Source organism: Astatotilapia calliptera, chromosome 4, assembly GCF_900246225.1.
Source record: "Astatotilapia calliptera chromosome 4, fAstCal1.2, whole genome shotgun sequence".
Taxonomy (NCBI): Eukaryota; Metazoa; Chordata; class Actinopteri; order Cichliformes; family Cichlidae; genus Astatotilapia; species Astatotilapia calliptera.
In genome coordinates this window covers 21,051,302-21,067,297 of record NC_039305.1, presented here as the reverse complement: position 1 = coordinate 21,067,297, position 15,996 = coordinate 21,051,302, and the positions used below count along the sequence as shown (strand labels likewise).

The 15,996-nt window shown below is 40.7% G+C and overlaps 1 protein-coding gene across 1 annotated transcript in view; it reads left to right on the top strand.

Moving 5' to 3' along the window:
- Positions 1-741: 741 nt before the first annotated feature.
- Positions 742-15,996, top strand: part of grapa (GRB2 related adaptor protein a) — a 34,640-nt gene continuing 19,385 nt past the window's right edge. The window contains exons 1-3 of the mRNA XM_026165455.1: positions 742-1,574; positions 8,374-8,471; positions 9,549-9,668. Of these exons, the coding sequence (XP_026021240.1) occupies positions 1,497-1,574; positions 8,374-8,471; positions 9,549-9,668 (296 nt within the window). The 5' untranslated portion in view covers positions 742-1,496. The remainder of the gene's footprint in view (positions 1,575-8,373; positions 8,472-9,548; positions 9,669-15,996) is intronic.

The following is a 15,996-nucleotide window of genomic DNA, read 5'->3' as shown; positions in this document are numbered from 1 at the left end:
AAAGAGGATTTGATAATACAAAAGACGGTGAAGATCCTTACAAGTACACAGACACTGTCTACAAGTTCAATACAAAATTACCTTTAAAATTCTCCTACTAGTTCATAAAGCTCTCAATGGCTTGGCCTCTCAATACATCTCTGACTTGCTCAGTGTGTATAACCCAATCAGACGTCTGGGGCTATAAGGTTCAGATCTTTTAACTGTCCCCAGGATAATCGTCCTGAATAGGCAAATCAAGCTGAGATCTCCACAGCCACTGATTCCCAATGTTTTATTTCCTACAGTGTAACCCAAAGCATACAGTGTATACAGGGCTTCTGATTCACCACATACGAATCTGAGCAAACCCCTAGAACGGGCCTCCAGAATTAAAAAGCTATTGCTTTTAACCGTCCACTATTTCTAGCATCAATCCAGAGAAGTTGCTGGAACAATGAATTTAACTCAGCATGTGACATAAATTGAAACAGATGAAGCTGGCAGCCCGCTGCTGCTGTCAGTCCATAGATGATAAATACCGACGATATGATGTAAAACCTCATAGCTGGTTTTATCATCCATGCTATAATCTTTTTTTTTCTTTAATAATAAATCTTGAAAAGGTTCACTCAGCTGCCCAGTTATCATTTTTGGCACAGAGGTTGCATCAGACACGCCTTCACTGTCACGCAGATGCTTTGGAAATCTCAACCAAAGCTACTCAAGAATTGAAATGTAGCACATGGTGTATGTGTACGGTCAGCAGGATGAAAGGAAGAGGGTGTCAGGGGAAAACCGATGCGGTAATCTCTCAGCTTGTTCTGTGGCACTCTTTTTTTTCACGTTTTGAAATGCCTGACTTGACTGGACCATCCGGAAGTTTTCAGCCTTCACAGATGTTAAATATAGGAACAGCAAACGTGAGCTCACCTTTCACTTCAAAGGTGTGAAACTAAAGCTGAATTCGCACGATGACAGAAGTGCAACGACAAACCACACGGAACATAATGGAAAAAGCTGAAGCACACACACACACACACACACACACTCCACAGAAGCCGCACTGAGTGTGTAAGACAAATATATACACAGGAAGTGCCTCCCACTCCTTTGCCCCTAGTCACTTGCTCTCTCTCTCTCTCTCTGGCTCTCTGAATGTTTCTGATGGCAGTGTGTTGCTGAGCAGCAGCCAGTCGTGTTTTTCCCCTCACTGAGCTCACTCTCTCTCTTATCCTCTGCTCCGGCTCTCAAACGCTCTGTTGCTCAGTGAACAGACTAGACCTCTCCTCTCCACTTCTTCTTCTCTTCTGCTACCCCTTAACTCTGCTCTATCCTCTTCTTTTATCTGTTTCTTCCTCACATTTCTTCTTCATCCCTGCCTGCCCCCCTGCCCACTAGCACTACCACCTTGGTGCCAGGGGCATTAGTGGGGGTCCCGGCGTGTCTTTTTGACTGTGTGTGTGTGTGTGTGTGCGTGTGTGTTTATGTGAGAGCGTGCCGGTACTGTTTTCAGCATGGAAGCGGTGGCATTGTACACGTTTCGTGCCACAGAGGGTGATGAACTCAGTTTCAACAAGGGAGACTTGCTCAAGGTAAGAAAAATAATTTTTCATCTTTGTCTGTCTGAAGAGTAAAACTGGCACAGCACCTCTGTCTTCTCTCTCGCTCCGTCTGCCTACACTGTGATAATTACAGCAATTAAAACTTTACTGTCAGAAGCCATTGAAATTATATTTCAAGTGCTTCAGGTGCTTCCTAAAGAAAGAATAGTCTAAAGAAAGATAAAGTATTAGAAGTGGCTTAAACCTATTTTGGATGATAGCACTCACCTGTATGTGTGGTAATGTGCTAGACAGCAGTGAGATAGCTTAGCTTACCATAAAGGCAGGAAACAGTTTGAAGTAGCTAGCCTTGTTCTTAAAAAGAGCGAAAAGTTACTTATTTTTTATATTTAATTTGCTAATCTTTACACAAAAGTGTCAAAACAATCATGTAGAGTATGCTAGAGGACTTTTTTGGCTTGAACCAGTGGTTTCCTGGAGCGTCTGCTGACTACAGGGCAAATAGTCCTTAGCTTGTAGAAGTGCCAAATCTGTACTTCCTCAGTGGCCACCAATAAAGTCACTCCCTATCGTGTTTAATATTGAAAAGGCTTACTTAACAGCAGAAAGATAAAACATTTTTTTTATGTCTATGAAGCTAAACACATTTTTGATAACTGTGCAAATTTTCCTTAAGGACTAAAGAAAGTGGTTTGGCCACTTTGAGAGCTGGACACTAAAATGCTGTAGCATGTATAAAGTTACAGAGCTAGACCTCACAACAGTGTTCTTTCTGCTGTTAGCTAATTATACGGACTATTTATTGTGCAAACAGCCCATTTAAGAAGTTTGTGTTTCAGTTTTGTGAGTAAAATATAGATTTTTAGTTATATTTTTATTAGTACAAAGGCACCTATGCTATCTGTGTACTGTACAGTCATGTTTGCTAACATTAGCTCAGAACTTAGCACTCCATTGTCTCAACAAATGATAGTTTTTGCAAATACCACAAAAAAGCAACATGGCAACAGACAAAATGCTTTAAAATGTAGCTTTAAAAACGAATGAGTGGTAGCACAGGTGGCTTTGTAGTCTAAATCTTCACATATTAAAATGGGAAGTTGTCATTTTCACATGGCTACATGGCTAACAGGTTACCACTATTTTAAACCTTTTTTTCCAAGCTAAGCTAACGTCACAGGCTACAACTTAATATTTACAGTATAAAATGGGAATGCTGAATCTTCTTATCATTTTACAGAAAGTAAATAGGCATATTCGATTCTACTCCTCTAATTAAATTTTGCTCCAGGTTGCCTAACAATCTTTTTTTTAATCTGCAGCTTTTTATTTGTGTCAAACACCATGCTGAAATAGTTCCGGCACAGCTGGAAATTAGTGTAGTAGAAAATCGTCCCTCTAAGACATCAACAGCAAACCTCAGAATTAAAGAGCCAAGTGCTTCTTTCTAACACTGGTGCTTTGGCACCATCTGTTTGACACTCAGACGCAGGCAAATCAAGCAAGATGAAGACACAGTGAGATCAATTTGTCTTCTGGATTTTGTCTCAGTTAACCAGTGGGTGTCGGTGCTGCAGGTCCAACTTTTCTCACTAGTTTAAACCTTTATTTTTTCCTTTCACTGGAATATTTCTCTGCTAATTTGAGGCTTTTCTTTGAGGGTGAATTTACCTTTTGTTGCTTGAAGATAGTTGGTGTACTATTCTTCCCATACTGACTTCATTCCAGCACTAAACATGAATAAAAAAGAGCTCTTATTCCTGCTGTCTTTAAAGTCATTTGTTAGAAGTCGAGTGTCACAGCATGTTACAGCTAAGATGCAATGGCATTTAGTTTCGACACTAAGACAGATAGTTACAGCAGTCTTTGATGCGTACTTGTGTTGTCTGGCCATAGTGATAATTTACAGTAGCTAAAACAGCACCATCACTTAAACCACTGTTAAGTTTGTTTCTTTACTCGTGCAGGGCTAAGCGACTGTCTTGTCTTTGCCAAAAAGCTTTGGTTCACACTCGGGTCAAGCAGTACTTTTAAATAATTCTCCACATTTGTTCGTTTCTGCATGATGCGCCAGATGGCCTGAGCTTTACAACATCAAGAGAATTTGTGCGGAAAAAGAAAAAAGAAACTCTATAATTTAGTTACAAAAATACCAAAGAGATAGTTGCTTTCCTCACAGCTGCTCACTGGTGCTCATTTATTGCCCTTATGCTGCTTTAAAGCCTACTTCTGCTTCTTTTCACACCTTGTTGCCAATGCGAACGCATTGTGCGTTTTCCATGTGGAACTGGATCGATCGAGCTGAGCAGAGTGTTGACTCATAAAGAAGTTATAAAAATAGCTTCATAGAAGAATTTGTAAAAAAAAAAGAAGTGGCTCTGGCATTATGTGTAAAGCTGGGAGACCGTGCTGCCAAGTTTAACACGAGGGACACAAAAGCCGAGCTTTAGTTCTCCAGATACCGTCACAAAAAATGTAACAACTCCGGCTGGAAATGAAAACCTCCAAAGCACCCAGAGAGTACGCACTACATTCTAATCACAAAATGAAATAACTTCATTTCTTTAGAAAATAGTTAACTATCCTTGGAAATAAAAATATTGCTGTATTTATTTGCTTCCTTTATCCAACAGTTTCGTGTGTCTGACCACAGCAGTCAGGTGCGGTCAACCATACCTGACCTGTTTTTAAGCCTCATTAAGAGCTTTGTGTGTGGTCTTTTCAGTCTACTGCCATGTCAGATGTTCACGTTGTCGGATTTTGTTTGTTTAATGCTCTTTTGTTAAGGGTTAATTATGTAATGAGTAAACTCTCTGGAGTGGTCTGGAAGGAGCTGTTAGTCACAGCTGAATTAACAGGGTCTAGCTAGATAATCAGCTATTATTGGTTATATACGGTCTCTCTCTACATATATATATGATAAACACTGTACATCATCGGTCCCCAACCTTTTTTGCGCCATGGACCGGTTTAATGCCATTAACTGGTATAATCTTCAAGATGGCGCCGAGTATGGCAGCCTCGTCGCAAGCTCCCCCAAGCAATGCACAACTCTGTTGCTTGTGAAGCTCGCACACAAGAATTTCACTCACATGTACTGTGCCAATGTACCTGCACATGTGATGTGACAATAAAAGTGATTTGATTTGATTTGATTAATGTCAGACAATACTTTCACGGACCGGCCTTTAAGGTGTCGCGGATAAATACAACAAAATAAAAGGATACAGACAAAGACAAAAACTGTGGTATTTTGTAAATATAATAATAAACGCAAATTCACTGTGTAATTGTATAACTTTATTAGCAGCGTCCTACTGAAATGCGCCAACAATATTGAGAGTAACCTCCTCCTCTCTGCCCCTTAATCCTCTCCGATTGCTATGGTAACACGTAAATATTTCTTTCAAAATAAGACACACAACTACAGCACGGAAAAAGACCGAGTTAACAATAAAAACCCTGAAAACCATAAATTTCACACCCGAGCCTAATGTCTCGCTGCCCGGTACCAAACGACCCCCCGGGTACAGGCCATGGTACCAGTACGGGCCATGGTACCGGTCCATGGCCCGGGGGTTGGAGACCGCTGCTGTACACGGTCAACATTCAGTACAATTGTTTACTTACTTAGTAGCTACTAGTGGTGCGTGATAATGCAAATTTTGGTATGCATGTGATACCAAGTAAAAACAGGGCCAGAGTTACTAATACTACTACTGATACTTTTGATTAGTAAAGGCAGCCTTTATGACTTATGAGCTGAACCAAATAACTTACTTTTACTTTCCACAGTCATTAGTTAACCCAACAAAGCACACATTGCAGCATTTCATGTAATTTGAAAGTGGGGTTGTTTGGAGAGCTGGGATGTAGATACGCTCGTCTTTTTGTGTCAGCTTCTGTTTAAATGTGCTACAGGCTATAAATAAAATAGGCATGAAAGTCAGCTCGCAAAGGCTCAGACATTTTTCATAGTGCGTGTTTGAGGTGTGTATTTTCCTTTCCAAAACACAACAACAACAATATGGGCTGCACGTTGAACTTTACTATATTAATACTGTTGATATTTGTATTGATGCGCTAGTACTTACTGGCATTGTTGCATTATTAATAAAATTAAAGTAGCGATCTATGAAATAGAAATAAGGAAAAGTTCTTAAACTGCCAGTGTTACCCCTTAAGAGGCTTTATGAACACAATACATATGACAAAAAAAAAGATTTGGTTTCTCCACAGAACTCCTGTAGTTACTCGTTATTATGATGTACAAGCAGGAAAAATTAAATTAACAGGTGAAGCTGTACAGGAAGTGGAAACTTTTTGATTGAAATTGTGGTGGGGGGGAAGTTAGTCTCTGAGTCAGACTGATGCAGAAATGGCTCACTGGGTTTCATGAGAAACAGTCCAGCGTGTTGTTTTAAACTGTGGGAAATATAGGAAGAGGTTGTTTAGGAGGGACACCGAAACCTCCAGCCTCTTGAAAGGGCAAGCTTTCAGCTCGATGAATGACTGACGTTATGAGCAGTAAATCATTTCGTAGCCTGCGACGCATTTACAGTGCACGTACAAATGTGCACTGTAGCCATTACAAGCAGCTGATGCATGAAATGAAGTTTCTAAATGCAGAGAGGGGACAGGGCAACTTTTTTTTATTTATTTATTTTCTGGCAGATGGGCATTACTGCCCAAGGTGTTCTTCATCACAGTGGCCTTCAAGTCCTTGCTGGCAGGATGTCGCGTGAAGCTTGAGGTGAGGGAGGATGTTTTAACTACAGTACATGACACGTGGTACTTTGCTGGGTACAGCTGCTGATCAAACACAGAGGCAACGTGACGAAAGCCCAAAAAGTGATAAACCCAAGCTGTAAGGGAGATAAGGAAGAAATGTGGCAGTGCGAGGCAGGCGGCGCAAAATAAAAATCATCTTAAAATATCAAAATGACAAGCCATGTCACAGCTGGGTTAGGAGACTGAATGTAAAAAAGATTTTGAAAAAGAGCATGAACAGAGATGAAGCAATGAAAGGAGACGGGATAAAACAGATAAGGTTTAAAGCAGGAACATATCAGGAGTCAAAATAACAGACTGTCCTTTATTACCATCATCATGATGGAGCCCTGGCCCTGTTTATTACCTACTGTAGCTAGCAGAAATAAGACATGTTTGCAAGAGCTTTTAAATGACTATCATTGTTATCATTTGTGCTTGAATTTCTTTTCATTTTACTTTGCACACCCCACTGTCAGATTACACATCCTGCGAATGATAATGACGCCAGCTAATGTGAACTTGATAGCAGGCTCTGGTGTGACATTTCAGACTTTCTTAAGGCAAGCGACTAACTATAGTAACTATAGTCTTTAAAAAGTCAACTGAAATATTTTCAGTTATGGCTTATTTTCAAGCTATAAAAAAACAAGGGTTCAATTTATTTTATTTATGTAATTAATTTCTTTTTACTTACACCAAAGCGGTGTAATTTTGATTATTAACTCTTTGCCCCTTAAAAAGCTTCTAGAAGCTCTTTTCTGAGCCCAGTGGTTTCTGTTCTTCTGCGTTGATACATACTGAGATCAAAATTTGTCACTAAATGTAAAGAGGAGAAAAAAAGTCAAAGTACTGATATATAAATGTAATCTTCTCTTGCAAAAAAGCTCATTCCAAGTGTATCACCTGCACAGGATTTTTCTTTTGGCGTTTCCTGTATTTTTGGTGAGATGTCTGTGTTTATGGAAAAAGGCTGGTGTCGGTGGGGCCTTTAGGAGTACGAAGAACTGTCTAGAGATAGCGCTGGGTGTTTTGGCTCTGTAACGGGCAGCGAGGGCAGCCTGGCTGCTTGTTGTGACAAGCTGTGTTTCCGTATCTATAGAGTACACGCAGGAGCAGGTAGATGAAACTCAGTGTGAGATTACAACTTCAGATTGTAATGACAACGCCTGCTGAGACGCGCTCATCTTTACTCGTCGATATCATGTGAAATTCCACAGTAAATATATGTATATTTCATATTATTCCTCTGGATCGCCTGGAGAATCTGCGCAAGGTAAAACCTGGTGTCGTCATGATTTCCATTACACTACCCACTTTGCTCATGGTGTTACAGCTCTGCTATAAAACACAACCTGATCAACTGACCTGTAAGTGTAATAGAAACAAACAAATCACTCAACATTATAGCGCATGCATTATATTTTACCCATAATTAGTGTAAACACAGAGCCTCCCTTACACACAGGTTTTGTACTCCATAATGCAGAATATAGCACTGAATAGACTGTAGTTATTCTGACATTATACTATAGGGATGAAAATGTGACAGAAAATCTGAATTAATAAGAAAAAAGGTTTTTTTTAAGAAGAATTAAGTTTACAGTATTTATTCTTTTTAATTACTTTGATCTTTTGGGCTTTACTGATGGAAAAAGACACCTATTATGGGGTGTTAGGAATACATTACATATTAAAGTGTGATAAAGGGCAGTAAAGGGCAACAAACATTTGGAAAATACCATCAAACTTCATTTTTATCTCCGCTACACATCTGTGATGTATGGTGGTTTCTGCATTCGGCGTGATGACCCGCGCAGACCGACTGACTCACGTCAGCTAACTCGAGGAAGATCAATTTTGAAGAAATATGTGGATTTGCCAGCCATGGTGAAATCACGAAAGGCTTCATGTGGCATTTAAAACTCGCCCAGTAATCTTTTCAAACTTGTGCGAGTTGAGGAGGCTGATAAAACAGTGTGAGGACAAAATCCAGCACCAACATCATTATGGGCAGCTTTTCATCTCACTCTGTGTTTTTGTGTGCGCTTGCTCTTAGATCACCAACATGGAGGATGATCCTAACTGGTACACGGCCGAACTCCACAACCGAAAAGGGTTCGTGCCGAAAAACTACATCAACCTACGTCCACACGCGTAAGTATGCGCACACTCAGGCACACATGTGCATCTTTAGCTCATCTGTATAAAGCGTTTCAAACATCTACCTACCACCGGTCCATTTAAACATCTCATCAGCGAGGATGTGAGCAGTTTGCTGCCCCGGGCATTTTCTGCTCTGCTTTGGACATCTGCACTCTGGCATAAGGCGGCCTACCCAAAGGGACACACTCATTCGCTAACTTATGTAATCACACATGATACAGCCCTGTGTGTGTGTGTGTGTGTGTGTGTGTGTGTGTGTGTGTGTGTGTGTGTGTGTGTGTGTGTGTGTGTGTGTGTGTGTTTACAGTGAAGCTGCTGGTACACCCTGTATCTCCATCAGATGGTCATGCACCAGCTGGTTTGCTGTGACAAACTCTAAACTGACAACACAGACGTTACAGCAGCTCTGGCTCATTAATGAACCCTGATGTACAGCCCAGTTGGAATTGCCTAGTTAAGTCTGTGGACACCCCTGGGAGTGTAGGATACGTGTGTGTATATATGTGTGTCTTTTTGCCTCCAAATTTCTTTGCGTGGCTTTGATTTTTTTTTTTTTAAATCCCTGAAATCTGACTGCATGAAGTTAGCCACGAGGGTCCTAGAGTTTCTCCACCATATTGGATAGATGCTCACTCTTCACGAGTCATCAAACTGACTGCGCTCAGAGCCTCCAAGCAAAGCGCACTACTAAGCAAGTGCAAAAAAAAGAAAGGAGAAAAGAAATGAATAATGACACCTTTACTTCCGCACCACTGCTGACAACTGAATTGCTGGATTTGTTTCATGTGCAAACTTAGCAGCGTGTAGAAAATTCACTTCTTTCATTCTCTCTCTCAGCTCTTTGATCCGTGCTTTTGTGAGCTGCTCTCCTCTCAGTTTCTTTCAGAGTTAGCAGATATCCACAAACTTCTTTTCTTAAATTTGAGTGTGTGTGCAAACGTCTGGAGGAGATGCTCAGATCAGGAGAGTTCACCTGCATAAAGCGGTAACACCGGTGACCCCTTTCTTTCTTTGTTTGCTCACTTGCTTTCTTTTGTCTGTTTTTGTTTTTGCTTGACTGGCCTGCAGCTGGTTCGCCGGTCGCATATCTCGCGGCGTGGCAGAAAGTCGACTCAGAAACAGAGAGTGCGGCGCCTTCCTGGTCAGAGAGAGCGAGAGTGCTCCTGGGGAGTTTTCCATGTCTGTCAGGTAGGAGAAAATTACTAAAGATTTGCACTATATTCTGCACAGTTGCTTTACTGTCGTGCTCCTCGCAGTGGGATTTCATACACCTCTCTGATCTCATATGTATTTCTTCATATTACCCTGCGTAACTTCTCATTACTGCAGCTGCAGGGTTGCTCCACAGCCATCACTGAAGTTTCATTGCATCTCATCTAATGCCACAGAATTGAATTAGCAGACCTATAAGCACACACCTCTAAAAACGCTACATTATTTCCCTGTATCTCTTCATTAATGTATTTTGGATGCGCGCAGGCGAGCGTGCGCATGCTCGATATATTTGTCATGGTGGCTGGGGATTAGAGAAGCAGGCAGAGAAGGAGGGTTAGAGGATAAGGTATGGGGTGGAGGCTAAGAGGGGTGAGGGGGGGGATCTGCGGGCCCTCTGGCCTGATGTGAGTTAATCCTGTCTAGCACACCACGGCATCTGGAGCTGCTGATGGGGCTGATGGGTTGTCTTGTCAGTACGTGGCGCTGAAGGGTGCAGCTGAGACTTGGTGTTGTGCCTTGAGGGGCTGTGTGGATATTGGAGTGTGGGAGGTCTGGAGTCTGAGTTTTGGTGCTGATAAAGGCCAGACCTGGAATGGAGGTTTGGCCCTTCACTGTGCTCCTACTTAACTCAAGACTAAGAATTAGATCTGGGGATTGTTTTGTGTTTGGCTGTTAAATCGCCTGGGCACAATGTCACTCTCAGTGGATTTGTCTTAGGATAGTCCTGTGGAAGGGAAAGGAAAAAATTAGGTTGCCTGTGTTTAAAAAAAAAAGCTAAAATACAAAATTAGACACAAGGGATGGAAGAGAAGCGATACGCTGCGAGTAAAATAGATTTGCCAAGAGGGGACAGAGCGGAATCTGATGCTTCTTGTTTTTTTTGGGTTTTTTGGCTGTTTATTGATGTCTTTCTGGCTGTTGTTGCTGGATGGTGTAGCAGCTTGAAAAGTGGGTCAGGTGTTTGTGTGAGTTTGCCAGTGTGCGTGTGTGGTTCTTGTGTGCCGACACCGCTCCTGTCAGAGGAGACAGGACATCAGTAACTGCAGAGACTTCAGTCTCAGCTCAGCTCGGTCCGGCTTTGACGTCAGTCTGTGAAAAATCCGATCCACTTTCACAGCCATGAATGAATCCTAGAAGAGACGTCGTGGCTCTTTTTGTCATAAAGAAAAATTCTGGTGGAGACAGAAATCCTCCAAGTGTGATGTACGATAAAATTGGCTAATTAGCAACTTTGTTTTAGGAAGGCAGGGTTGGCAGATCTAAATCTAACTTTAAAACCACTTTAGTCCATTATGAAAATAGTTAAAGTCCCGTGTAAAGATGTGAATATAAATATTTCCACCGCGTTGATCTCTTTGAAATATTGGTCTTGTGGTAAGTAATTCTAACATAAATATATGTGGGTGACCTACTAAAGGAAAAACCAACATAAAGTGGTTAGTTCTTTATCCTCTAATTTGTTGGTCATCTACATCTGTCCCTGTTGTACTTGTTAAATGCAAACAATGTTACTATCTTTGTTCTTGTTTCCGCAAAAAACTCAAACAACAAAACATGCATTGCTTTGTTATCAAATATTGCAGTCATTAGATTTTATATCGCAAACAACAATGGGATTTATATAGCATCAAATCACAACAATAGTTGCCTCAAAAAGCTTTATATTATAAGGTAAACACCTCACAATAATAGAGAGAAAAACCCAACAATCAAATGGCCCCCTATGAACAAGCACTTGGAGACAGTGGGGAGGAAAAACTCCTTTTTAAAATGAAGAAAAGTCTATATTTAAAAGTACAGAGGTTGACTGTCTCCCAACTCCAAACTAGTAGCTGGCACCACAGAAAAGGGGTCTGAAAGCTGAAGGCTAATGTCTCCCCACTTTTAAATATCCTAGGAACCACAAGAAAGCCTCTGATAGTGCCTTATTGGGGTATTATGGTACTATGAGGTCTTTAAGTTAAGATGGGGCCTGAATATTCAAGGCCTTGTATGTGAGGAGGATTTTTAAATCGATGAAAAATCCTGACATTTTCATTAAGCAAATATCCTGTGCGAATGACCAACAGATCTGAGTCAGAAGTGAGCCACAGTTATACCCATGTCAACCTACAGTAAACCAAACACATAAACCAAAACTGGATCAGAGTTAATCTGAACTGTCGGGGGAAAAAAAGTCTAATCTCAATCTTAAAATATAGTAAGGATTCTGACATGAAGGGCTTCCGTAAAAGCAAGATGTAAGCAAATATAAAAAAAAACAACATTAAAAGAATGTGCTGGTAGTCTGGTACAGCTAGAGAACTAAAATGGCGCTTAATATAAGATGCCAAGTGAATGAAACTGTGCACAAAAGTGTAAAATAGCCACAAATGTGGAACACAAACATCTGCGGAGGGGAATAAAGAACTGACGTGATCTCAATGTCCTGTTCGCTATCGTTCTTCACCATAAAATCAGTCTTAAAAGCGGTTTTGTGGCCTAAAATAAGTAATTTAATGACTCCAGCCATAATGCAAGGGACCTTTTTTAAAACAGTAATTGCTTCAAAATTTCTTTGAACATGCAAAATATGTGGCAGAAGACTGTAGTTTCAGACTACGCCAGCAAAACTATCCCAGTGGGTTATTTAGTAGCTTATTTTTGGAATATAAAGTGATGCCAAGATAGACTTTAGACACAGAGAGACAGAGACCAAGAAGAGAAATCTATTTTGCCATGCCGGGTGGTTTTACAGTTCTCTTTGACTCAGCAGCAGATGCACCCAAAGGATATATTTGGTCTTCTCCTGCAGCGCTACAGTGGCACAACTTAGATCTAATACTTTCAGCAATACCTAATCCAGTTCTATTGTTTGGGTACTTTTTAGATACTTGCAGAGAGACAACATCAATTTTCTCACTGTCTGGTGTTAAATCTCACTTCCTTTTTCAGGCTTTTCAACAGCTGCTATAACTGCAAGTCCTTGCGGCCGACTCCCAAACTCCCTCAAAGTAAAAAAAAGTGTGCGCAGTCACCAAAAGACACTTCAGGAAAAATTTGATCGAGTGCCTTAGCAAAAGTAGCTACACCTGTCTTGAAGGTGCAGTTCACTTGAAATTTATTAGACAGGCAGGAGTAGCATTGTGGTTGTGGTTATCAAGGTTTTGTTTCACATGTTTCCCACATCCAAAGAGTCAACATCACTTCCTTCCTTTTTCTTTTGAAAAGACCTAAATCTGTTCCATTAGATATTTTCTTCCTGCTTGACCCAGTGTTTGTTTAGACTATAGTCTGGTGTTGCACGCAGACGCACACGTGCACAAAGACACGTACACAGTCGGTTTTCCTGTTGCATCTGTCCCGTATCACCTGGAGGTCATACAAACACCATTTCTTTGATGTAACAGTCTGATAGAAGCTCACCAACAACTTGTCTGGCCTTATGTCTTCTTGACCAGTGAGTCCACATTCTCAGCCTCAGAACGCCCACCCACCCCACCCAGAAGATGACTCATAGTCTCAAGATAATGATTTGTCAATCGCATTGTGCTCTGAACAGTAAGGACTGAGGTCTGTTGCATGTCTTGCCAAGAGCAATCACCACCCTGAAAAAGGGTTGGCTATCTGATTTCACTCTTTGATTTGTGGGCTCGGATGTTTTTGAAGCCTTGAGTTTATGTCCTTGTTTTAAGGACATCGAAAAACTAGAAATTTTGAGTTAGTAAGTTGAAAGTTTCAGTTAGCTCTGGTATTCAGAAAGGGCCCTGATGGACCTCATTTCCACTTGAATGCCTTCTAGCGAATGATAATTCATAAAAGGTGTTTATGTGGAATTGTTGGACAGCTGACGTCTTCTGCAATCTACCTCCAGGTGACAAGGTAATGGCATAACTTCACAGAGCCCCTGATTGTCAGATCCAGCTTGACAATTTAGGTATTTGCTCAAAATTTTGACTTATTAACTCGAAGCTTGAATTATGATGGCTTTTTTTCACAGTTTTCAGCTAACTTTGCTAGTTTCTCTAGCTTGACTCATCAAAGAGTACATAGAAACAGATGCCTGTGAATTAGTACCAACATGTAAATAATATAGTAAAATTCGGGTTTACTTAAAAACAAAATCTGCTTCAAGAAAGTTTAAAAAGCATAGGTTAGATTAAAATGCAGTGCTTCTGTAAAGTTGCTCATTTTTAACATGGGCATCTATAGTGATTAACTCGCCTTCCATGGAGACTGTAAATACTATTAACGGTAGATGAAAATTATATAGACAGGGCCACTAGGCAATTTGCCCACTGCGCTACCATTTCAGTGTGGATGCTGTTGTTTTTGACACGGCCTCACGTATCACTGACTCACGCTACACTGACTGATGGCTCATACAGTAAGCGCTGATTCTGGCTGTTCATTCGGCTTCCTAGTCATCATTTATCATCAGCCTCTTTTCAGGGACATTTCTACAAAGGGAAACCATTAAAGGGAACTGACCCTGTGGGTGATGCTTATTTTACAGCTACATAATCCGCTCAGAGATTTAAGTAACGCAGAGTGGGTTCAGTGTCCTGTGAATGTCATCATTTGGGGGACAATTTCACACTTCGTGAACATCAGGAAAAAAAAAGTGCTTTAGTTTATTTGATACAATAAAAAAGAGTGTGTTAAAAAACGCCTGCCACTACTGTGAACCATCCATACAAGGCAGAATGGACCAATGGACTATGCTGTTTACAACAAATTCTTATCCTGTAATCTGAATGTCGCAACAGAAACTGAGTCTCATCAGATGAACTTTTTTCCAATTACTGAGATTACAGCAGTGACACCTGGTACAGTCTTCTGCTGCTCTAGCCCATCTGCCTTAAGTTCAGTGTGTTGTACTGACGTGTAATGAGTGGTTATTTGAGTCATCTCAAAGTAGTCTCGGGATTCTCATCTGATCTCTGGAATCTACGGAGCATTTTTACTCCGACAGCTGCTGCTGTAATCCCTCGAGATGTCTGTGTGGGAAAATCCCAGTAGATTAGCAGTTTCTAAAATACTCAGATCAGTCTGTCATCAACAACCACACTGTGGTTGTCTACAAATCGGAAGGTTGATGGTTCGATCTCCAGCTCTTCTAGTCTGCTTTTAGTATCCCGAGTTGCCCCCGATGTATCCATCAGAATGTGAGTGTGTGAACGTAAACACACTTCGACCCAGAAAAGAGTGCTTGTGTGAATGTGTGTGTGAGGTAAGAAAGTGCTTCAGATGCTCAGATAGAGTAGAAAAGCACTATGTAAGTACAAGTCAGACAAGTTTAACATGCTACCTTCAAAATCACCTCAATCAACTTTCTTTCCATTGTGATGCTCACTTTGCACTTCAGCAGGACATCCATGTCTGCATATCTAAGTGCCCTGAGTTGCTGCCACGTGATTGGCTGTTTGTTACATTAATGAGCAGAGGTGGGAAGCAACGAAGTACGAATACTTTGTTACTGTACTTCAGTAGAATTTTCAGGTATCTTTACTTGAGTATTTATTTTTCTGACAATTTTTTAATTTTACTCCCTACATTTTTAAACGAATATCTGTACTTTCTACTCCTTACGCTTTCAAAACAGGCTTTTTACTTTTGGTTTTACGCATTTGAGGGGAGTTATTATCACTGCGGGCCTTCACACATCAAACCGATTTGAGGCTCAGCACTAATGCACAAAAGGCAATCCTATTCATGTGTCAAGAAGCAAACTGTTTGTGTGCAGTTTGTCACACAGTGTGTTGCTAACTAAAGGTCCAGCTGCTGTATTTAACAAGGAGAGAAAAGAAAGAGAGCTAACTTTACTCAGAGATGGAGAAAGATAAGAAAGACAGGACAGGAGAGGAGGAAGAGAGGTTAGATGTAAAGGTAAAGACTGCTCAGTGGTGTTTGATAAACCTCATGTTTTTAAATCATATATTGTGCCTGTATATGTGACAATGTATTTTTTTCATGTTGTGAAACGTGCTGCAAAAAAGCCAACAAAAAAACCTGAGATAGACTAACTGTTATTTAAAGGTTGCATGAAAATACTCTGCATGTTTGTGCAGGATAAATAATGTGGTTGATTTAAAGTAAAGCACTGTGTTGGGCTGGTGCACAGTGGCTGTGGTTCTCATGGTCAGAGTTAGGTTACATTGGGTGTAGCAGAGATGAATTTTAAGTTAAGCTGATGATGCTTATATCTGCTGACTGAATTCCACCTTCATACTAACGTTATACTGTCTAATATAAAGATAGCCTAAACAGTAAACTGTCGGTGTAGAGTACACTAGTATCTGTACTTCTACTTAAGTACAGA